Below are 24,367 nucleotides of genomic sequence, written 5' to 3'. Positions count from 1 at the left end.
AGTTGTTTTCCTAAGGGTCATGTACAATGTTCCCCTAATGTATTTCCCCCCACTGTGCAGACCTCCAGTGTCCACGCGCATCATTAACTTCTGCAAGTGGAAGTCAATGTGTCAGCTCACATAGTAGCTGATTAATTGTACCACAGACGAAAGCTGTGACCTCTCCAGCCAATCCAGAGAAAAGAGGAACTACCTTCCAGAGTACAAGTGCCTGTTTTTGGTTTTATGGGATGCAGGCATCTCTGGGTAGGCTAGCATTTATTGCCCATCCATAATTTCCCAGAGGGCAGTTACGAGTCAACCACATTGCTGTGGGTCTAAAAGTCACATGTAGGCCAGACCAGATGAGGATGGCAGATTTTCTTAAGGGTCATTGGTGAACTAGATAAGATTTACAACAATTGACACAGGTTACATGACCGCCATTAGGTTAGCTCGTAATTCCAGATTTTTATGAAATTTAATTCATTCACAGGATGAGGGGATCGCTGGCTAGGCAGCATTTATTGCCCATCCCTAATTGCCCAGAGGGCAGTTGAGAGTCAATCACATTGCTCTGGGTCTGGAGTCACATGTAGGCCAGACCAGCTAAGGATGGCAGTTTCCTTCTTTAAAAGGACATTAGTGAATCATGAAGGTTTTTCCAAAAATCAACAATGGATTCATTAAGGATAAGATAGGGGTGGGATGCTCTTCAGAGGGTCAGTGTGGACTCGATGGGCTGAATGGCCTGCTTCCACACTGTAGGGGTTCAATGATTCAATAAAACCGTACTGAAACAGAAACAAAACAGGACATCATATAATCTGGGTGGAGAGACAGTGCCTCCACACCAAAAAAAAAACTTAACTTGGATAGTCCCACAGTTATGGGATCTCTGGATCTGTCCAGTTTAGGAACAATGGAAGTGGCCAGTGGTTTAATTGATATTGCCAGATTGGAAATGGAGTTCAAGGCATATCTGCAATTCTTAATCCACTCATAATGCAGCAGTGCGTAAGGTGCTTTTCCACAGGAATGGAGTAGAAACTGGAGAGTGATTTACAATTTTTTTAATGATCATCAATATGCAGGATTAAAAGGAATGGGACTCTGTTCATTTCACAATACTGTTGTCATAATCAAGTACTGGCTTTGCAGTTATAGCTTGGCTAGGCAGCTGCAGAGTGGAATTCCCTCTCTGCTTCAATAATGTACCTGCATCGCAGACTTGGAAGAGTATTATCGGTGCGGATTTTTTATTTCCTCTCCACCAACCATCCATTGCTGTGACAGAGTAGCAATGCTAAATAAAGATGGTTCATGTTGGAGCATTGAGGAACTGAGTTGAAAATCACTTGTTTCAAGTACTCTGCAGGCAGTAGAAAAAAGATTTCCATCCGATTTAAATTGAGTTGGATTTAGCTACTTAGAGCTCAAAGGTCTGTACCTAACCCTTATACCACCCAGTTCTCCCCCTTCTGGTTGCTGATGAGGTTGTACAAGCAGTTCACTTCTTTACCCTATCCGGAGAGGGAAGGGGACAGGATCCAAAGAAAGAACATGAAACTGTCTGCTTTTCTTCACCTTTTCATATTCCTCCTCATTTGGGTTATGCTTTTGTAACCATTCTGCCAGCGGATGGTCTTTGAAAGATCCTGTTACCCCATGCTCCACCTGAATTCTCCTCAAGGTCTCTGCATTCGGAATCATCTCTACCATTCCTGTTAAAATATCAAGTGGTGGTTGAGTGGATGGAGTGCCACACACAAGTTACTTTAAACCACTGAAACAACATTTAGTAAGATGATTAATCAGGGACCAGCTAAAATCCAAAAATAACTGATGTAAATCAGTATATTGCAACACTTTCACAGATCATGCTTCAGTTATATTTTTATTCCATGTCAGCTTTCCTGCTTGGCCTGAACTTATATCTATATCCAGTTATTCCTCATCCCAAAAAAATATATGGAGGATGGACTCAGGCTCCATGAGTTATACAGACCAACTGTTTCCAGGTTTAATTATAGTTCTCTGCTGGCTTGGCTGCCTATTTAGAGGGACAGCAAAGTTAGAAAAAACTGAAAAAAAGAAAATAGATTTGCATTTATGTGGCTCCTTTCACAAATGTAGGATGCCCTACATTGTTTTTTCCAAATCGCTTTCCTGCACATGGAGGATTTTTAAAGTATAATCGTTGTTGCAATGTAGTAAACGTGACAAACTAAATTGCATGCAGCAAGGTCCCAGAAATAACAATGAGATAACAACAAAAGTATCTACTTTATTGATGGCTGTTTGATTACCCAGGTCACTAGGGAGAATTCACCTGCTCTTCTCCAAGATACTGACATGGGATCATGGATTTTATTTCCAACTTAGAGACTTAACCACTTAAAAGATGGCACAACCAAGACTCCCTCAGCATACTACCGAGGTGACAGCACCGAAAATGCGCTCAAGTCTGTGGAGTGGGGTTTGAACCCAAAATTTTCTGACTCGGATCACTGTCATAGAGTCATACAGCACAGAAACAGACCCTTCAGTCCAAACAGCCCATGCCGAACACAATCCTAAACTAAACTAGTTCCACCTGCCTGCTCCAGATCCATATCCCTCCAAATCTTTTCTTTTCATGTACTTTTCCAAACATCTTTTAAACATTGTAATTGTATCCACATCCGCTACTTCCTCAGGAAGTTCATTCCACATGCAAACCACCCTGTGTGTAAAAATTTGCCCTACATGTCTTTTTTTAAATCTCTGTCTTGTCACCTTAAAAATGCACTCCTTAGTCTTGAAAAGCCCTGATCCTAGGGAAAAGACAACTACCATCAACCCTATTTATGTCCTTCATTATTTTGTAAACTTCCATAAGGTTGCCTCTCAACCTCCTATGCTCCAATGGAAAAAGACCCAGCCTATCCAGCCTTTCTTTATAACTCAAACCCTCCATACCCGGCAATGTCCTGGTAAAAATATCAATTGAGCCAAGCAATCTTAAACTGGAGGTGAGGGCTACCCATGTGATTGAGGATCTGACTCTGTATCATTATTCAATGGATACTACAGGAATCGTATGGAGACACAGTGAGGAAATGATCATGGTTACCTCAGACATTGTCCACCTTTGGATTAAAATCCATCAACTGCTGACAAACTCTGTCCAGGCGAAGCCTCAGGGCTGATTCCAAGGAGGGTGTGTATGTGCGTGCGCATGCATGAGTGTGTGAAGGGGTGGGTTGCAGAGAAGACTACTGCTCATACTCCAAGCCTTGTTACAAATATCAGTATCTGATTTTAATAAAATAAGCCACAGCACTAATACACTGCCAGCAACATAAGTGAGCAAACAGTGAGACCCACGCCAATCAGTGGGAGAAATCAGAGGGCCCAGGAACTCCAGCAGCATCACAGTTAGTAGTAGCACTGCTGGGATTGAAGAAATCTCCGACGTGAAGACAACGTAGCAACAGGACAGAGCCACGCCAGGGACTCGAGATGGGGAGAGATCAAGGAGACAGGTTTGGGGGGCCAGGTGGGAGTTGTAAAAGTTTGGTGGGAGGGGTGTTGCATTCAGAGGAAGAGGGTAACATCTTGCGAGAAGATGCCACCTATGTGCACATGACACCACCTGGATTGTGTGCCTCCTTTCTTCCCAGATTTTCCAACAAAATAGTTTAAATAATCAAGAAAGAATCAACCTTCCCACTCCTACCTGCTCAGCCACACTAACTACATTATTGTTGAGTGCAGCTTTATAAATAGGGATAAGTTGTCTCTTGTGGTATAGTGCTAGTGGCCCTACCTCTGAGCCAGGAGGCCTGGGTTAAAGTTCCAGCTGTTCCAGAGGTATGACATAACATCTCTGAACAAGTTGATTAGAAAATATCTATGATTGGGTTAATTGACCTGTTAATAAACTCAATCAGCTTTGTGAAAATGCTAGGTGCGCTGCTAATTTGGCAATTAGGAGAGCAGGTGAAATACTGAATTTACATCTGCACAATATTCACTGGAGATCAAAATCAGAATGGATGCAAAACCAGCAGTCCGCCTGAGTCCATCAGTTTCCATATGGACAGGTTAGGTTAAAATCCTCTCCAAAGAACTGGTATTTTTCTTATTTTCCATTCAGTATTTTAGGTATTTCAATTTAGGTTCAGTTTTTTTTAATGTTGCCAGCATCTATAAGAAGCAAATTCAAATTCATTTGAATGAGGAAAGTCACGACAAGTCTGGTAACCTTTCTCAACTTTAACAATTATTTCTGAACACAAGAGCATGTTCTCATTCATACTGCTATTCAAAAAGCAACTATAAAGTTTAAAAGTACCTCGCCCCCATCCTGTTGAGGTACACTTGAAGAATATCATACGCATGTCCAAACCTTCCTGAATCCAGATCTTGTTCATGATGCGTATCATTTGAAGAGTTAACATGTCCTGGCGCAAGTCATCTCCAGTCTAGACAATGGCAATATACAAAGGTTAATTCATGACTACTGATCCCAACTTTCTCCCTCCTTTCCTTTCCTGAAGGCACAAATTCATGATGCAGTACAATTTGATTCATGATGGCAGGTTTATCTGCAATCTAGTCCAAGACCATTTGTTGCTGTTGAGCCCCAACAGGGCTGTAGGTTGTCTCACGATGCAACAAGTAGTGTCTCTACCATTGAGCCCCAAGTTCTGGGTCTGATTCATAACTTAGGACCATATGGCCATATAAGGTGTGTTCATCATATGGACCGCAGTGGTTCAAAAAGGCAGCTCACCAAAACCTTCTAAACAGCACCTAGGGACAGGCAAGAAATGCTAGCCCAGCCAGAGACACCCATGTTTGACAAATGAATTTAAAAAAAGGCCAAATAGAATGATTAATCATTCTGATACATTTATAACAGGAGGTCAGATTAGGCGAATTTCTTGATCAGCCAGAACCATGCGCTAGCTGCAGCACATCAGCCTCCCTGCATTAAAAGACTCCATACACAGGTTGTTGCTACAGATTGTAAGGTGGGAGGAGGAAATCAGGGTGCAACTGGATGATGTTCAACACAGAGCCCAATCCTCACACTCACCTAATACTCCTTTATATTCCTCCTGGTTTTGGGAGAAGGTTATGCAAACTCTTGAACTCAGTATTAATTCATTACTTCAAACAGATCTCCAAAGGAAGAATGTTGGCCAAGCAGTCCAGTTGCAGGGCCTTGAAAAACTAAAATCAATCCTACCTGCAGCACAGATGGACTGTAAAGTGCACTGTAAAACAATACCATAAAATCTTGGATTTTATATTCTGTCCAAGAACATAGGGGCCATTTTCAACACTTTCCAACGGGGATTAGGCTAACTCATATTGGGTTTGTTTGGTATAATTTGAAACTATACATTAAGAGAACTCTTCTACAGTCACGAGTAAAGAGAGGTACATGACTTAGAAGAACCATACAACATAAGGTAGATTAGTCAGCTGCTGACAGTTGCGATTGTATTTCTAGAACCTTGCTATTTCTTTGTAAAAGACTATAACTATATAGAATACAGGACAACGGACAAATAGAAATGGGTCCACAGAAATCCTTCTGTGGCTATGATCAAACGCTACCAAAAAAATCAAAGGCAACCTAAACCCATTTATTGCTATATCCCCGCATAAGACATAGGTTATACCTCAGCTGGAGTATTGTGTATTGTTCTGGGCATCATACTATAGGAAGGATGTGACCACATTGAGAGGTTTACAAGAGTGGTTGCAGGGATGACAAACTTTAATTGAGGATAGATTAGAGGGGCTTGAACTGTTCTCCTTAGAGGGAAGGCTAAGAGGAGATCAGATTGAAGTTTTCAAAATCATGAGGGGGCTGGAGAGAGAAAGAGTAGATAGCAAACCCTTTTTCCAATAGCATAACCAGAACTGGCAGATATCCTTGTGGGCAATTGCAAGTACAAACTCACATCATGTCAATACCTGTTAACAAAGGTAATCAATGCCAAAGATATGATTGCCTCTAGAACAGGGAACTTCTTTTACTACAATTGGTGCACATTCTAAAGTAAACGTACTTTAACAATGACGTTGATGTTTTCCCCCAAAGGGTCTGCATTGGTGAAGGAGATCTTCAGAGGAACAGCATTGGAATTGAAGAAGGAGCAAGCCTGTGGATCCAGAGATCAAAAAAAAATTAGCATTTGACTTATTTTTGCACCCACTTTTCTCCCCAATCTTAAAACTTTGCCAACCACCTCTGTGCTATTCTCCTGGTTTGGGATGACAGAATTTCAAAGTCAAGGCTGTTTCTATTAACGATGACAATGAAATTAAATAACAAGCACCTCCTCAGTGTTGAGGCCAAGCATTGCAGGTCCGGGATGCACAAAGAAACATCCTTGCGTTCAACTTCCTTCCCAATTCACACAACCTGGATATACATTGCATTCCATTCATTATCACTAGGCTAAAATTCTTAATTTTCTAACAGCACTGTGGATGGGCTTACAGCTATTCATAATGGAGGCTTCCCACCACCTTAAAGGCATTTAGGGATGGCCAATAAATACTGGCCTTTCCAATGACAGTCATTGCCCATGACCAAATAAAATAAAACAAATCTGCTTCCAAGGAAGCTTAGGTAGCAAGTTGAAATAGGGTTAAAAATAATCTTAAAATATGAGACATGCAAACTTAAAATACATTTCCAGAATGTAACATACTCTTGGATTGACTCCATTGGCTAAAAGACTTGGGTTTAAAGGCAAGCGACAGTGATCCTGAACATTGAAGAACTGTTGCACTTCCTCCATGCTTTCCCGGAGTACTGTCTGTAACAGAAAGGAAGGTCAACCAATTGTCTTCAGAATTTCTGTTTGTAAAGTCTCGGAAAGTGCACAGCACTTCACACCAGTCAGAACATAAAACAAATCATTACCCCCAAGGAGCTCCTAGTGTCTTTATTACTGATCATGTCAGTGGAAACATTTCATGATATTCCAACAGAGGAGCAGCAGCCAACAGAAGCAAGATGCTTCACTGAGCCAAGGGAACTGTGAATGACACGAGTCTTAATAGAGAACCTGAATACAATTCCCAGAGATTTGCGGTGTTGGCCTCTACATTTCTGGCTAATTAAAACTTGCTTCAGCTGAGATTATTCCCACTGAAGCACCACAGAAGTGAGCAAATTTCAGGACCCATTTCATACATTGGTTTCTGCCAATAGCAACAACTCAGGATAATAAAGAGGCAATACTGCAACACTGGCTAAATTTCGCTAAAGCTGCTGATTTCCTAATGCTTGATCTGGTATGAAGATAGTACCACATAAACCCTTCATGGGCTCACCTGATAGGAAGTTGGTGTCACACAAATCTTTTGTTTACTGACCTGTCGCGAAGATGGAGCAATGTCTCTGACTTTTTGTGCTATTTTAGCCAGGATGTGAGTTAGCTTGGTCTGTTTGTCAAACTCCTCCCTCATGCCCTTTCCAACACAGCATAGCAAGGCCCCTAGAAGATGCTGGTATCGGGCACTGAAGTGAGAGTCATTTAATGCATCCTTCAATAACCTGAGAATCAAGAAGAAAACGGCTTAAAATGACTCAGCAGACAGCTGGCAATACTGCAGTATTTTGCTTTTATTTGAAGTCTGAGGATAACCTAATAGAGCTTTCTGTAAGATTATGATGGGCTTAACAGAACAGATATTTCTACTTGCAGCAAAGACCAGCAACATAAAGAGCACAAACAGAAGACAGTCACTAATGAATCCAAAAGCAAATTCAGATGAACCTCTTTTACGAGCGAAACTTTAGAATGTGCAACTCATCACCATTGACATTGATACATTTAAAGAGAAGGTAGGGAGAAAGGAATGGGAGGGTTGTGAGTTAAAGTACAGTCAGGTATGAGGAGGATCTATGGAGTACTAATGCTTGCATGAGCCTGTTGAGCAGAGTGTGCTGTAAATACTATGTACCCCAAGTAACAATTCTCAATTCATGAAAATTCCTTCCAAGCTCTCATCAAGGATCTTTCTTCACTATGTTGTATCCAATTCCCTCCTCATTCCTACCTAGCCTCATCCCAACCCATTAAGTTATCTGGTTAGGCACCTGCGTCCTTGCTCCATTGGTTGTGGGACTGACTGGACCTCAAAAGAAAGAGAACAAATTATGCGTCACCAAAGTATTTCTTCTGGCCTCGACCAACAAAGGATCAATTTACAGAAGCCATTTTCTCCCCAGTTTAATTGCTCCAGTTAAAGTCCTTCTTTAAATCAGAAAGCGGGGATATGGTCACCTTCACTGGATACCCTAACTGGATGAGAGGCCATTACCTCACTGTGTTAGGAAATGCAGGTGCACAAGTCATCCCATCTAATACTGGCACACCACCTAATTTTCCTTTTTATTCTCCTGTACATTGCATGTCCTGTCTTGTTTGGAGTTTGTGCTGTGATTTACCAAGCATTAGTCACTATTGAGGAGTGCAACTTGTGGGATGACAGACTGTTGGGAAAGAGAAAACAAATGTAATTTATGGCCTATCAGCTCTTGATTCTGACAATAATTTACAGCAGCTCCAACTTTTTAGTATTGTTAATTCTTCAGACCACTCTTCACTAATGTGACCTCTGTGTTTACTCTGAGGGTGTATGCTCCGTAATGTCACTACAGAGATTAACAGCAGAAGGGTGGGAACTGCCTGACAATACATGCAATAGACATGAGAGCAACCGTTGATTGTAAGTCACACACTTATTTGCAATAGTCAGCATTGGAAGTCCAGTTTTCCCAGGGTGGCCAATGTATTTAAGCAACCTACTGTTACTTTGCAACATCATCAATTTTACAGCAACAGGAGCAATCTATACTTACAGATGTAAGTATAAATTTAATAAAACATCCGATGTGCTTCACAGCGGTGTTAGCAAACAAATTTGACACCAAAATACACAAAACGACTGAAAGCTTGGTCAAAGAGGTAGGTTTTAAGAGCATCTTAAAGTTGGAAAAAGAGGTGAAGAGATCCTAGGCACAGCTAGAGCTCAGGGCCTTGGTAGTTGCAGATACAGTGACCAATGATGGAGTGATTAACATCAGGGCCAGAGTTACAGAAGTGCTGATAATGGTATGGGCTGATTGAGATTACAAAGATATGGAGGGGCAATGTCATAGAGATTTGAAAATATGCATGTGGATCCTAAAGTTAAGGCTTAACTTGGAGCCTTTGTAGGACAGTGATCAGCGACCAGGACTTAGTTAGAACACAGGCAGCAGAGTTTTGGATGATCTCAAATTTACCTGCAGACCACTACAGTTGATTATGCTCTCTGTTAGGTAGTTTGCAGATTTAACTCTACTAATATAGTCCAATTTATAAGCAATGGACCACTGAAACAGCATCTCCTTCCAAGATCTTTTCTGAATGTTCAATATCCAATGCTACTACTAACAACAGCAGGGGGTTCTGTTGGTATCTTGGGCAAATAGGAGCAAAGAACAAAGAACAAAGAACAAAGAAAACTACAGCACAGGAACAGGCCCTTCAGCCCACCAAACCTGTGCCGATCCAGATCATCTATCTAAACCTGTCGCCTATTTTTCAAGGATCTGTATCCCTCTGCTCCCTGCCCATTCTTGTATCTGTTTGGATACATCTTAGATGATGCTATCGTGCCCGCCTGTACCACCTCCGCTGGCAACGTGTTCCAGGCACCCACCACCCTCTGCGTAAAGAATTTTCCATGCATATCGCCCTTAAACATTTCCCCTCTCACCTTGAAATCGTGACCCCTAGTAATTGAGTCCCCCACTCTGGGAAAAAGCTTCTTGCTATCCACCCTGTCTATACCTCATGATTTTGTAGACCTCAATCAGGTTCCCCCTCAACCTCCGTCTTTCTAATGTAAATAATCCTAATCTACTCAACCTCTCTTCATAGCTAGCGCCCTCCATACCAGGCAACATCCTGGTGAACCTCCTCTGCACCCTCTCAAAAGCACCCACATCCTTTTGGTAATGTGGCGACCAGAACTGTACGCAGTATTCCAAATGTGGTCCAACCAAAGTCCTATACAACTGTAACATGACCTGCTAACTCTTGTACTCAATACCCCGTCTGATGAATGAAAGCATGCCGTATGCCTTCTTGATCACTCTATCGACCTGCGTTGCCACCTTCAGGGTACAATGGACCTGAACCCCCAGAGCAAGAAATAAAGTAACAAATTATCCACCAGAATGGCTGCCATGTTTACATTCAACGGCAGTCATGGTATATCAAACAGTAAATAATCGGGTGTGACACATTTTGATATATAAATGAAGTGTAAATGAGGTATAATAACATAATAACTAGGAACAGGAGTTGGTAATTCAGCCCCTCAAGCCTGCTCCACCATTTGATAAAATCATGGCTGATCTTATCTCAGCCTCAACTGCACTCGCCTGCCTGCTCTCCATAATCCTTCAAACAATTACTAATTAAAAAATCTGTATCTCCTCCTTATTACTCAATGCCCCAGCACCTGCCGCCACTGGGGTCGTGAATTCCATAGATTCACAGCCTTTTGAGATAAGATGAGGAGAAATTGCTCTGCTTTGAATCTGCTACTCCTGATCCTAAAACTATAAACTCTCATTCTATATTGACTCACGAGGAAATATCCTTTCTGCATATACTTTGTCATTCCCTTTCAACTTCTTATATATCTTATTTGATCTTCTCTCGTTCTTCTAAACCCCAGACAGCATAGGCATAAGCTGCTCACTCTCTCTTCACAAGACAAAACCCCCTTCTCTGGAATCTACCTAATGAACCTCCTCTGAACTGCCTCCAATACAACTGTATCAGTCCCCAAGGGGACCAAAACAGTATGCACCTGGAGTGTTGCAATCTCACCATGCGTTGCGTCCTTAATGATCTCAGAACATCCTGAAGCACTTTAAATCCAATAAAGTGTTTTAAAATTGTAGTCACTGTTGGTAAGTAGAAATTGGCAACTAATTTCAAAACAACAAGCGCCCACAAACAGCAATGAGATAATGAGCAACCTTTCTCGCTAATGCCATTTGAGGGACTAATATTGGCTGGATTACTGGACGCGAAGCTTCCGGTCTCTTTCAGGAAGTGCTGTGGGATCATATACATCCACTTGTGAGAGCAGTTGGAGTGTTGATTTCTCATGTGACACCATAGAAATCTAATAGTCATTTTAAACTTCACAAGGACTCTGAGTAAGCCACATAAACACGAGGCACTTTGTCACTACAATCTGCATGCAGTGGAATAGCACCAAGTAGCACTTTGCAATGGACTCTACACACAGCAATACTTTAGATTACACTGGAGTTTAATTTTATTTAGGGTTGCTTCCTAGGTTCAGACCTGCTTTACAAGCAGGAACTCTGCAATCCAATCATGATATTTACGATAATAGAGTCCCAATTGGCTCCATTTTTATGGCTTTCAATGGAGGCATTGCCAATATTCCCTGGCTATCAACTTGGGTGCAAAAGAAAGCCCAGCAACGATAATTAAATTCTAGAACACTGGCAAAGCTCATGAATTCAGTGCTGTTAAAAATCTGTCATAAATTCCTCTTATTCTAACTTATGGAAAAATAGATTATTTCTACTTTTGGTTGTCCACTCTTTACTGAATACACTTCATGCATGAGATAGACTTGAGTCAGGATGAAACCTGGTGCAACAATTATGACAACCTGTAGTCTTTTAACAAGCTCTGAAATGAAGACTCACAACATGAATCAGGTGAGGGGGTCATTTCTTTAAGTGAAGAATGTTCTTTAGTGTTCATATAAACTAAAAGGTTGGAAGCCTCAAGGTCACTGCTAAAGTTTGAATCTTGATATTTCAAGCAGTTGATAGTAACAGAGCTTGTATTTATCCATCCAATAAAGCAACAGCATTAAGATTAGCCTTAATCAATTTGTGGTTTTCAAGGGAGTAAGGCAGCACATTAGTTAAAATACTGGTAAAATAATTCAGAGGGATGGACTAATGATCCAGAGACAGGAACTCAAATCCTTTCTGAACAGCTGGGAGAATTTAACTTGAGTTATTTAAATAAACCTTTAGTTCAGTAATTATGATCATGAAACGACTGGACGGTTGTGACAATCCATCTGGTGCAATGATATGCTTTAGTGAAATAGACATGCCTGGCTGACATATAACTCAGCCATGTGGTCGACTCTTAACTGAAGTGGTCTAGCAAGCCACTCAGTTGTTGGGGTCAGCCAATAAACATTGGCATTTCCAGCAAATTCCCCATTTCCCGTAAATGAAATTAAAAAAAATCACCAAGAGCACAAAATCCCAATGGAACAAACCAACAATTAATATGAACACAGATAGAATTGAGTTTGCTAAGGTTTCATATTCTAGATTTTCAAGGGTTGGTGGTCCGGAGTGATCTACACATGTCCTTTCGATATGTCATTTTAAAAAGCCAGATCCTGAAATATACTTCCAATACTCAACACATGATCATGTCTTAAGCTTCCAAATTCCCAGAAAGTTCTTGGTATTTGGTGTGCTTCATTTCAGTGTTTGAAAAATGTTTCTATCATCTGCATAGTACCTGATTCTCATTGGTTGAATTTGCAGTCAGTCACATGCGTGTTGTGTTGATGTTCTCTGGTGTTCATTACAGTTCCACTTTATGAGCAGTGTCTTGAACAAAAGCCCGAAAATACATAGCAAGAAGAGGTAGCACTTTCTCATAAAATAGCAGCAACCTTCTGCCTTGCTGCGATACATTAAGACATTTCTTGCGAGAAGGGAACTGGACACAATACTGCAGCAAAGCTGACGTGGCCTGGGCTTGGTCTTAATGTTTCCATCTCATTGTCCAAGCTTCCTGCTGACTTATGAGAGTCCGAACCATTCTGAATATTTACAAGCTGATTTTCTACTCGCTGATAGCTTGGCAAATGGCGGCTCACTGCCAAGTGGCAATCATGGTCATTAACACCTGGCACACAGATGCTAGTACCAGCTGTTCAGGGAAGCCAAAGAGGTGGGACAGGGCAATGGGAGGAGTGGAGGTAAAATGTTCAGGCTGCACCCAGACCAAACAAATAATATAATTCTGAACACGGACAAACGATACGTGACATTTTACTTGATTAATTTAGAGTTGAGGTTACATGGTGATCGCTGGAAATTCAAGGATACGCCAGTTCATTAAACCTGTGGCTACAATATTAACATTTAGCACAACAAAGGAATCCCAGTTTGAACACAGCCGAGTTCCAGACCTGCTCAGAATGCATTCACATGCTCAATCCAATCTGACACACACAGAGCAGAGCTGTAAGAGTTGTAATTTTTCAGTCTCACATACTGGGCAATCTCTTCCTAGTCCTCTAGCGCAGGATTGAAGGGAGGACTTGGAGGAATTTCTAGGTTTTATGCATCAGAAAACTGCCCTGACGCATTCCTGCCTCCAGCCAATCTGCTTGAGTGCCTATTTTTTGACTGATTGGGCATGGCATTGCCCACTGAGACAAGGGGCCTGGGAGAGATTTGCTGGCACTGCTCTGAACGCAACCTGCGAAGCCTCCAACACTATCCTCACGTGAGCTGCACTGTCAGTGGGCCACAGATGCTGGCCATACTGTAGAAACATTTCCCATCCATGAGGGTGATGTCACAGCTATGGTCATTGCTCATTTTCTGAAAATTAGCACTTTGTCAGAGGGCACCTATAGATGGTAGCAGCCCTCCTTTTTTCCTCTGACAGTGCGGCTGTTGAGCTTAGAAGGATGTAGGTTCTCTGATTTTGCACGCAATCTCAGGGAGCCAACTATCATTCACCAGCTGGGCCCAGAGAAGCTTCTTCATCAATTGACTCCAGAATTTTCTTGCGAGTACAGCCCATTGACAGGCAGAGTAAGGTCGAAGCCAAGAAATGATTCAGGCTTGCAATCATAACCAAAAAGAGGAGAAGGTTCCATCTACAGTGAGCAGAGACCAACATATATGAAGCATGTAGCTCACAGGCTGAATCAATCACAGCTACAGTCAAGGAAGGAAGATCAGTTTCTGAAGCCAGAGCTGCCTCACATCAATCATCCAGGGCATTTATTCAAGGGTCTGGCAGTATACTACATAACATTCACAATTACTGTTCACAGAGCGATGCTTTCAAGATTTACACTATGTGAACAGAGATTGGTGCATTTATTCAGATAACCTTTCTCCATCTATCACATTGCTGATGCTGTACAAAGAAAAACATAACTGTAAGTGTTTTGCTTTAAAACAGAACATAGAATAAAGGCTTTAAATTGAATATTTTTACAATTTAATCACAGACAGCATAGTCTTCAAATGTTATATTTGTAATAGCAAATACAAACCGAAAGAACTTGACCCAAAATGTTAAGTTTGATTTGCGTTCACAAATGCTGCCAGGCCTGCTGCATCTTCAAATATTGAAGCAGTTCAAGTTAATATGTACAGCATGACCTGGAAAATATCCAGCTTTGTGTTGAGAAGTAGTAAGTAACATCCACACCATACAAATGCTAGACAATGACAGTTTCCAACAAGAGATATCTGAACATCTCTCTGTGATATACAATGACATTAGCATCAATGAATCCTACATCAATAACTATTCCGTGGATTAGCATCAACCAGATATTAAACTGAACCATTCATTTAAATACTGTGGCTTCAAGAGCAGATCAATTGCCAGGAATTCTGAAGTGAGTGACTCCCCAAAGCTTGTTCAGCATCAACAAAGCAGTGTCACTTTCCTGGATGAATGCAATACCAACAACACCCAAGAAGCTCAACACTTTCAGAATGAAGCAGCCCCACCTAATGAGCATCCCATCCACCAACTTAAACATTCAGTCCCTCCAACATCTACGCACAGTGGTACACTGTTTACCATCTGCAAGATGTACTAAAGTCACACACCAATGCTTCAGTGATACTTCCTTCCAAACCTGTGATCTCTGGCACTTAGAAGGACAAAGGCAGCAGATACTTGGGAACATCACCACCTTAAGTCCCTCCCACCCAGCAAAACAACACGCTGACTTGGAACTATATCACTATTCTTTCACTTTCCTGGAACTCACTGCTTAACAACACTGGGTTTTTTATTTGCAGCCACAGATTGCAATGATTCAAGAAAGCAGGTCAAGGGCACATTGGGATAGGCAGTAAATGCTGGCCAAGCCAATGATGCTCATTTAAAGAATAACAATATGCACCAGCTGTTTTTGGCAGTTATTTGTTTTGTCAGCAACATCAATTTCTTTGCATCTTTTCGGTTTACAGTCATTAGTCCCCCTAAAGTGCCTCAAATAGGTGATCAATTCTTCATGTGCCAGTCCATGAGAATTAACGATCCGTATCTGATGTCTACTCATTAAGACCTTCCTGCTGACTACATTAGAAAGCAGGTAGAACAATGTGAATAAGACACTTACCTATGGGATCAGTCCTTCTCACACCCTGTTATCTGCTGACTTTCCCATGGCCAGGGCAACCCCAGTCGATTATGGTTCAAAACGGAATAATTTTTAATATGAAGGCAGCCAACCTCCTTAAAGGGTTTAAATGTGAAATTTATCTCCTATGAATGGATTGGTTGACTGCTTCCATTAAAAGCAGAAGTGGGCCGTTCAGTAACTGTCTCAAATATTTAGTCTCTCACTTCCAAACAAATCAAATCCAACCACTTTTTACTAAGAGTCTCTGTGTTTGTACTAATGATGTTCAAAGTGGCATAGCTTGACAGAATAGTTTGCTTTATGTACCAGTAAAAATAATGGGCGATTTTCACATCACAGATTGCTCTCCGCAACAGAAACCTCACCAGGGGGCTGTCCAAGTAACACTCAAACTTCAAGGCCTGCAAGATAAAAACAAATGCACAGGTCACATCATATGTAAATCACTCAACCTAGGGCACCATCTCTTTGAAGCTATATCACCCTGAATGTAATGAAGGCCCATCGAGAATCATCGAGATGTACAGCACAGAAATAGACCCTTCGGTCCAACTCGTCCATGCTGACCAGATATCCTAAATAAGTCTAGTCCCATTTGCCAGCAGTTGGTCCATATCCCTCTAAACCCTTCTCATTCATATACCCATCCAGATGCCTTTTAAATGTTGTAATTGTACCAGCCTCCACCACTTCCTCTGGCAGCTCATTCCATACACGCACTACCCTTTGCGTGAAAACGTTGCCCCTTAGGTCCCTTCTAAATCTTTCCCCTCTCACCTCAAATCTATACCCTCTAGTTTTGGACTCCCCCACCCCAGGGGAAAAGACCTTGTCTATTTACCCTAGCCATGCCCCTCATGATTTTATAAACCTCTACAAGGTCACCCTTCAGCCTCCAATATTCCAGGGAAAATAGCTCCAGCCTATTCAGCCTCTCCCTATGGCTCAAGCCCTCCAACCTGGGCAACATCTTTGTAAATCTTTTCTGAAGATTTCCTCATTGTCTTAAAGGTAGACTGAAGAAACATTCAGCTGTTGCACAGCCAACTGTGGTTAGGCATACAAGCCAAAGTCTGCTTACCATATGATTTTATCAGTGTTCTTATTTCAGAGAATGACCGATTTTCTTTGTTTGCTATAATTCTTGCAGTCAGGTCTGATTTCTGTGTCTCACTGTGACAAGGAAGCATTTAAACTAAAGGTACTGACCGAGTTGCAGTGTACTATTATCCAGCCGGATATTTCCATGACAGCATGGTTCTGGTAAACAGTGATGTTAGGTGATGAAGATGAAGAATCACAAAATGAATTTGATTACTAATCAATTAATATTAAAATGTTGCACCGATTCACTTTGGTAGGAGGGTGTAATTACAATGTGCTAAGTTTACAAAGGCTTCCCCCATTTCCAAAGGTGAATACAGGAATTTATAATAGAACTAAAACGAAAGATCAGAAGATCTTATTTTCTGCAAACACTGGTCCAACTGTGCTGCTTCCCTGAAGATTTCACTTGGTCTTGTTCAAGCCCCTCGATCTTACAATGCCACAGAAGGTTGATCAAATATATAAAAGTAAATTTCGGCTGGTGCGATTGCACAGTACTCACTTGTACTAACTGAGGTAGGAAGTCCACTAGCTCTGATGTGGACATCGTTTCCATCCACTGTACTGCAGTGCGACGCAGCTCCTGATCAGGAAATCTGAAGAAAAACAAAAGAGCGAGAACTATGAGCAGGAAAAATTAGCATTGTGTACTGATGGCATTGGCTAAGCCGTCAGTAACTGTTACATAAATGTGCCTTAAATTCTACTGCCATAAATAATTTAAAAAGGGTGATCTCACAAGAGTGCTTAAAATGATTAAAAGTTTTCAAAGACCAACCAGGGGTGATAGCAAGAAATGCACCTTCTCACACAAAGCATTATGCAAATCTGGAAATTTATCCCCCAACACCAAGAGAAAGCTGTTGAGAGCGGAAAGGTCAATTGAAAATATTTAAATAGAGATTCATAGATTCATCTTTTGCCAACGGTATTAAGGAAAATGGAATCAAGGCAGCTAGGTGGATTGAAGATACAGATCAGCCATGAACTACTTAATCAGCAAAACAAGCTCAAGAAGTTGAATGGCTTCATCCTATTCCTATCTTTTATTTCAAAGACTGCTAAAGTAAAAATTTCTCTCTCTCATGATTATTGCTGAACAAGTAGAAGGACTGGTGCTTTATCCTTACATTTCTTCACTCGCCCATTATCTCCTTTATTCTTTTCATAGCATCAATTCCTCATTGGGATACAATTGCTTTTGAATTGCGTAGGAGTTCTCTTGATCCTTGAACAAGGCCCTTTATTCTCTGTGTGGGAGTTGGCAAACTTTAGACAATTCTCAGTCATTACCCAAAGTCCATACAAAACTTCATTTCCATTGGAAGTGGCTGGACAGCAACCAGGAGTGGGAATCCCAAGTTCACTTTTCTCATCGTTAAGGGTTTGCTGTTGTTGTTATTGTCCCTCAGTTTGACAACCAGCTAACAGCACAAATGGAGCGTCAAATCCGACAGTTTATGCAGTTGCACACCTGTGTTAGACTAAAATTGACACTGAACCACAGGAGGAGATATTAGAACAGGTGACGTAAAGGCTTGCTGAAGGACATAGGTTTTAATGACAGTGAAGAAGTGGGGAGATTCAAGGAAGGAATTCCAGAACTCAGGAACCTTTGCAGGCACCAATGATGCAGTGAAGGAAATGGGACACAAACAAAGGCAGAATTGGAGAGGGGTTCTGAGGAAGAGTCACACTGGACCCAAATATTAACTGATTTCTCTCCACAGGTACTGCCAGACCTGCTGAGTTTTTCCAGCAATTTCTGTTTGTGTTCCAGAATTGGAGAAATGGAATAAACTCAAAGGATTCGAAGACCAGACGAGATTCCAGAGATAGGAGGGGCCGAGGTCATGAATGCCCCGCTCATTAGACATCATGATAGTGGGTGTTCTGCTTCAAAAAGGTAAAAATTTGTTTACATCCAGGAGGGACATTTATTGCTGGTTAATTATTTCATTAGCATTCATTGTTGAGGAGTTTATTAATTCACTCTGTTACTCAGAACATCTACTGTGAACGTTAAATGTGAAGTACACGAGCATGTTCATGCAAATAAATGGTTGTTTAAATAAACCATTAATGTATCAGTTTAATGTATTACGTGTGGCTTAATTATCAGTACACTTGCTTTTGAACTGCAAGATACTGGGTTGGATCCACTCCTGCACTTGAGCACAAACATTAAGAATGATACCAAGTGCAATACTGAGGGAGTGCTGCACTGCCAAAGGTGCAGTCTTTCAGGTGTGATATTAAAAAGAGGCCCTAATGCTATCACAGGTGGATGCACCAACATTTAGAACATAAGTGGTGTTATTTCAGGTGCTGTGGCTGCAATTTATTCCTCAATCAACATAACATGAGCAGATTATCTGGTTGTTATCACATTGCTGTTTGTGGGAGCTTCCTGTGCACAACCATCAGCCACAAGTCCTCTTTCACAAAAGGAACCACTCACCAGAAATGCTTTGGATATGAAGTGCTCTGGGATGTCTGATGTCATCTGGATGTCCAACCACCCCAGCAAACTGAGGCATATAACAACAAGCGGGACAGAACACCAACACTTCACCAGTGGCGCACTGACTATGTTACCTAGCAGGGTGATGAAATGTTTGCAACCAAACCCACCGGCTTGGCGAGTATGTTTACAACCTCATGTCTGATGTCACTTACGTTGCTCTACAAATGAAAGCCTTTTTCTACACCACCCCCCCAACTCAACCTCCCCCGTTTAGAAATAACATGGACAGACGATCCAACTATCCACCATCAGATTACTTTTTAAACACAGTCAACTGACCGTGAAGCTGTGGGACATGAGCCATTATCTGTGCAAATTTATGTTGTCGTAATACTTACGTAGCATGGAGAAGACCCAAGGCATCCAGATGGCTCAGACAATTCCATTGCTTGAGGAGGGTGTAGATATCAGGCAGACAGGCCCATTCCCAGCTGGGGGCACTGGCAAGCACCAGAGGCAAGACGCTGCATTCCGTATGACAGTAATATCGCTTCTCCCACAGCAGCTTTTTATCTTCTTCTGTCAGCCTGCTCAGGGTGGAGGAGGGTGAGGTTTCGGGAGGCAGTCAGGTCAAGAGAAACGGAGGGTGGTAATCTGTCAGCACCAGACATCATAGACATAACAACAATATCACTGCACATAACCATCTGGCTGTAGATGTCCTTCGAGTAACCAGAGAATGGAGGCAACACCTGAGACCCTTTTGCTGCATATCCTTAACAAAGGTCAGGCTTGTTGCTGGAAAGTTCAAACACAGGAAACTCTAGGGCACTAATCTGAATCCACGTGGAAGGTTACACCAAAGGGCAGATTACCAACAATGAAAGCAAGGGCTTACATCTGCACTGGGAATATTAATGGACCCAAACCTAATTATCGCAAATTCATACATTGCAGTCAGCATGAAGTGCATTTGAATTGAACAAGCTCCATTTTTCATAAAGACAATTAACTTTTCTTTCCTTCGTTACAAGATTTAAAGAATTTACTCTTGCAACCTGCCTCTCTGTCAATGTTAACAACTTGCCCTGAGGTACGATATGCCAGGGGCCTACTTGTACCACACAACTGCAGCAACTCTTCCTGCCTCAAGTCTGCGTAGTGAGGCAGCACTATAAAGCAGCCTGCATAAGATATCCAAACATTTTTCAGCTGGTGACAGAGATAACAATCAAGAGCACCTACTCTAGCTGTTTATCCTCACTCTGATCTGAACAATGCTGGGAGCAACATTAATGTCCTTGCTTTCACTCTGGCTGAGATAACCCAATTCTGAGGATTAAACCCAAGGCCTCCCACTATTTATCGTTCAGAATGAGTGTTTTTAAATTGGATTTATAACTTACAAATGCTCCTTGGATGTTGCTTAAACTGCAACATGTTCTTATGTAATGCCCTTTGGTACTGCAAAACACTCCACAGTAGCGCCGAACAAAATGTGAGAACAAGCTGTGTATGGACACATTAGGGCAGGGGACCAAAAGCTTGGTCAATGAAGTGAGTTTAAGAAGAATCTCAAAAACAGGACAGAAAGAGAAGCAGCGAGGTTTAGGGGTGGAGTTACAGAGCTTAGGGTCTTGGCAGATGAAGGCACGGGAGGGAATGCTGGAAAGTCAAAGATGTGCAAGAGATCTGAATAAGAAGCGCAGAGCGACATACGGCTGGATATCTCAAAAGCGATATACCAAGAACTAAGAGCCAGAGTAGGCAATTTGGCCCCTCAAGGCTACCATTTAATATGATCATAGCCTCAACTCCACTTTCCTGCCTGCTCTCCATAACCCTTCAACCATCTATTAATTAAAAATCTGTCTCCCTACTCCTTAAATTTACTTAATGACCCAGCATTCACCACACCCTGGGGTACAGAATTCCACAGATTCATGACCCTTTGGGAGAGAGAAGAGAGGAGCACAGAGGAATAGCTTCAATGTTGGAGAACCAATTATTTACAGAAGACAACATTCTTTTGTCTCTTGGCTTTTTTGTGGCTGAAGTTCTCTATCACCCTCTCTTTGATGATTCACATTCATTTGTTTGAACTTAGTAATCACTGAATAATATGAACTATTAATATTTAGCTAACTTTCCCTGAAGGCTTTTCTACTAACTATTGAGAGGGTGTTTCAGTTAATGCAGGAGTAGCACCACATAAAACACAAACCTATGTAGCTTACAGCACCTTGTGGCAGCTGAAACATGAGAAACGCCATGCCTTGTGCCCACTCTCTCAACCAGAATATGAGAGAGAATTAAGGGACTGAGGTGGGGAACAGCTATCTATGAATTCTGAGGAGGGAACTTTTTTTGTTCAATTTTATTTTAAGATAGTATTGTGTTTACGGATACCTAGTACCCAGAGGTTGAGAGTTCAAATCTTGTTATAGCAAGTTGCAAATTTGAATGAATGAAATAAATTCTGCAGGGAAGAAAAGAGCTATGAAACTGCTATATTGGCATTAAAACCTACACCTTAAGGGAACAGAACTTGACAGTCCAGCTCTCTAATCTATGCACAGCTCCAATTGTGGTTAGTGAAACTTAATGCCCTTGGATGTTATCAGGGCAACTTGGAATGGTTAACGAAATGCAGCTCACCCAAAATCACTCACATCCCAAGGACACTTTAAAACAAAACTTATTTTTATTTCCAACTTCAAAAGGATGAACTAAGTCAGGTTGTTTGTGATGCTCTCAGGAGGCTAACAGGGTTTTTGTGTCCTTCAGGATGAAAGGAAAGAGAAGGGTGGCTTCTGGAGTAAAAGCAAAACTCACAAGCACTTATCAATGAAGCTGCGACTCCCTCAGTCCAGTTAGCTGCATGAACATGAAAAGGTCAGGGATTATAAGGAATGCCAAAAGGAATATACAAGGTTTTAACTGACCAATTACATGTGTGCATACACATGCATCAGAAACTGAAGGCACAGATACGGAGATGCTTATGACACTAGGTCTCTTGCTCTGGTCATTATCATCCCTGCTATCAACTCATCTTTTTCCTTTTAAAATCTCACATCTTTGTGCTTTTTGTTGAAAAGGAAACATCTCTCAGGTACACACAATGCTGCAGCACAGACCCAAAGTTGTCTACAACTCTAGGTGGCAACCTATTCCACAAATAAGTCAACAATTCTTCAGTGTCAAGACAATATTCATCCATTTACCCTGCAGATACCAGGAAATAACCTTGAGAACATTGACATACTGTTGCACAAGATTTCTAGTACAGCCAAATTTAATTCGTACAGTCCTCTGCTTTGTCACAGTTGTGTATTTCGCAGTCCTGGTCTTCCCAATAGCATTTGCAAAGATATCTACAGTATAACTGTTTGAAAGTACTGCAAAATGTATTATTTCCAGCAAACCCCACCCCTTCTACTTTCTTCATACCAAGCACATGTACTGGCTGGAACTGAGCTCTAGCAAATACCACTACTTTATGCAAACTTGCCATAAGGTATGTAATACCTGCTTGGGGAACTGTGTGAACAATGTACCAACTGGCACCTATAAACACTTGATGCGACTCTAACCCTGCTAAATGCCCCATGCTTTTCCCTATTATTCCTGTATTGCAACAGTGACTACCCTTCAAAAGTACGGCTGTAAAGTGTTGTAGGATGTTGCGGAAGATGCTATCAAAATGCAAGTCTTTCTATCCTTCACTGAGTTTCACTTTACAATTAGGCTTTTAATGTATGAAAAGAACCAGGTGGAGACCATGGAGAGGAACACAGCTGGTGAGCAGTGAGCTGGACAACTCAAAGGCTCATGTGTCTGGTTCTTCATTGTGAGCCCTTGGCTCCATTTGTCAGCAGTTATTGGATTACACTCTTTCCCTGGAATATTACAGGCTGATCCAATTACAGCCCACAGGGTGACTGCACAGACACCTGATCCTGCCTCCTGTTTTAGTGACTTCCCTTGGCCATTTGATCTCAACAAAATGATGAAGGATTTAGTGCATAATTGCAGACAGTTGCCAACTAAGATTTGTACAGCTACCTGATGGTCAATAACTGCAGAAATCTATTCCACCAATTCACTCTCTGAAGTCATGGCCTGCCACACGCCCCAGGTTTCATGATTCATAGGAATACTGGACAACACCGAAAACAATTTCCATCAGTAACCTGGTGTGTACAGTCATCAGCTCCTCAATCATGCAGAATGTTTAATAAGTACAGCTGCCAATTACCCTCCCACCACTGCTCAATAACATGATTCCAACACAAAAATAGAATGGAGAAGGACATGAATTAGCTAACAATACTATTAACAGAAATATACAGAGGTTACAACACGGAAACAGGCCAGCTGACCTAACTATCCCATGTCAGCCTTTAACCTCAATGCAAAATAAATTCACGAACAATCAGGGCTCCCAAACTTCCTCAGCAAGTGTTTGGGTGTAGGCTGCAACTATAAAAATAAGGAATCTTTATTCCCTTGAAAAAGAATTCGAAAAACTTCAGAATCCAACTTAGGTTGGGACAAAGTACGAAGGGACATCTGATGAAGCATCTCATAGAGAATTAAATTTTCACAAAAATTCCAGGTGTTTACTGACCTGTGCCTTTATAAAATTTTCTACGCCCATCCAAAGTTTGGATGATCTGAATTGATCACAAACAAACAAGGCAAGGACAAGAACAGAAATCATCTGTACTATATCAGGGATAGTAGGAACTGCAGATGCTGGAGAATCTGAGATAACAAGGTGTAGAGCTGGATGAACACAGCAGGCCAAGCAGCATCAGAGGAGCAGGAAGGCTGACGTTTTGGGCCTAGACCCTTCTTCAGAAATGGGGGAGGGGAAGGGGGTTCTGAAATAAATAGGGAGAGAGGGGGAGGCGGATAGAAGATGGATAGAGGAGAAGATAGGTGGAGAGGAGACAGACAGGTCAAAGAGGCGGGGATGGAGCCAGTAAAGGTGAGTATAGGTGGGGAGTTAGGGCGGAGGTAGGTTAGTCCAGGGACGACGGACAGGTCAAGGGGGCGGGATGAGGTTAGTAGGTAGGAGATAGGGGTGCGGCTTGAGGTGGGAGGAGGGGATAGGTGGGAGGAAAGACAGGTTGGGGAGGCGGGGACGAGCTGGGCTGGTTTTGGGATGCGGTAGGGGGAGGGGAGATTTTGAAGCTTGTGAAGTCCACATTGATACCATTGGGCCGCAGGGTTCCCAAGCGGAATATGAGCTGCTGTTCCTGCAACCTTCGGGTGGCATCGTTGTGGCACGGCAGGAGGCCC

At 41.8% G+C, this 24,367-nt stretch overlaps 1 protein-coding gene across 1 annotated transcript in view; it reads right to left on the bottom strand.

The window, feature by feature from the left end:
- pik3c2b (phosphatidylinositol-4-phosphate 3-kinase, catalytic subunit type 2 beta) overlaps positions 1 to 24,367 on the bottom strand; it is a 126,592-nt gene that overhangs the window by 22,877 nt on the left and 79,348 nt on the right. The window contains exons 5-12 of the mRNA XM_048611807.1: positions 19,456 to 19,644; positions 17,093 to 17,186; positions 15,790 to 15,884; positions 7,369 to 7,549; positions 6,699 to 6,806; positions 6,051 to 6,143; positions 4,319 to 4,448; positions 1,567 to 1,703 (exon numbers count right to left, since the gene is read on the bottom strand). Coding sequence (XP_048467764.1) covers positions 1,567 to 1,703; positions 4,319 to 4,448; positions 6,051 to 6,143; positions 6,699 to 6,806; positions 7,369 to 7,549; positions 15,790 to 15,884; positions 17,093 to 17,186; positions 19,456 to 19,644 — 1,027 coding nt within the window. The remainder of the gene's footprint in view (positions 1 to 1,566; positions 1,704 to 4,318; positions 4,449 to 6,050; positions 6,144 to 6,698; positions 6,807 to 7,368; positions 7,550 to 15,789; positions 15,885 to 17,092; positions 17,187 to 19,455; positions 19,645 to 24,367) is intronic.

The sequence above is a fragment of the Rhincodon typus genome, chromosome 25, assembly GCF_021869965.1.
Source record: "Rhincodon typus isolate 14 chromosome 25, sRhiTyp1.1, whole genome shotgun sequence".
Taxonomy (NCBI): Eukaryota; Metazoa; Chordata; class Chondrichthyes; order Orectolobiformes; family Rhincodontidae; genus Rhincodon; species Rhincodon typus.
This window is presented reverse-complemented; position numbering and strand designations above follow the sequence as displayed.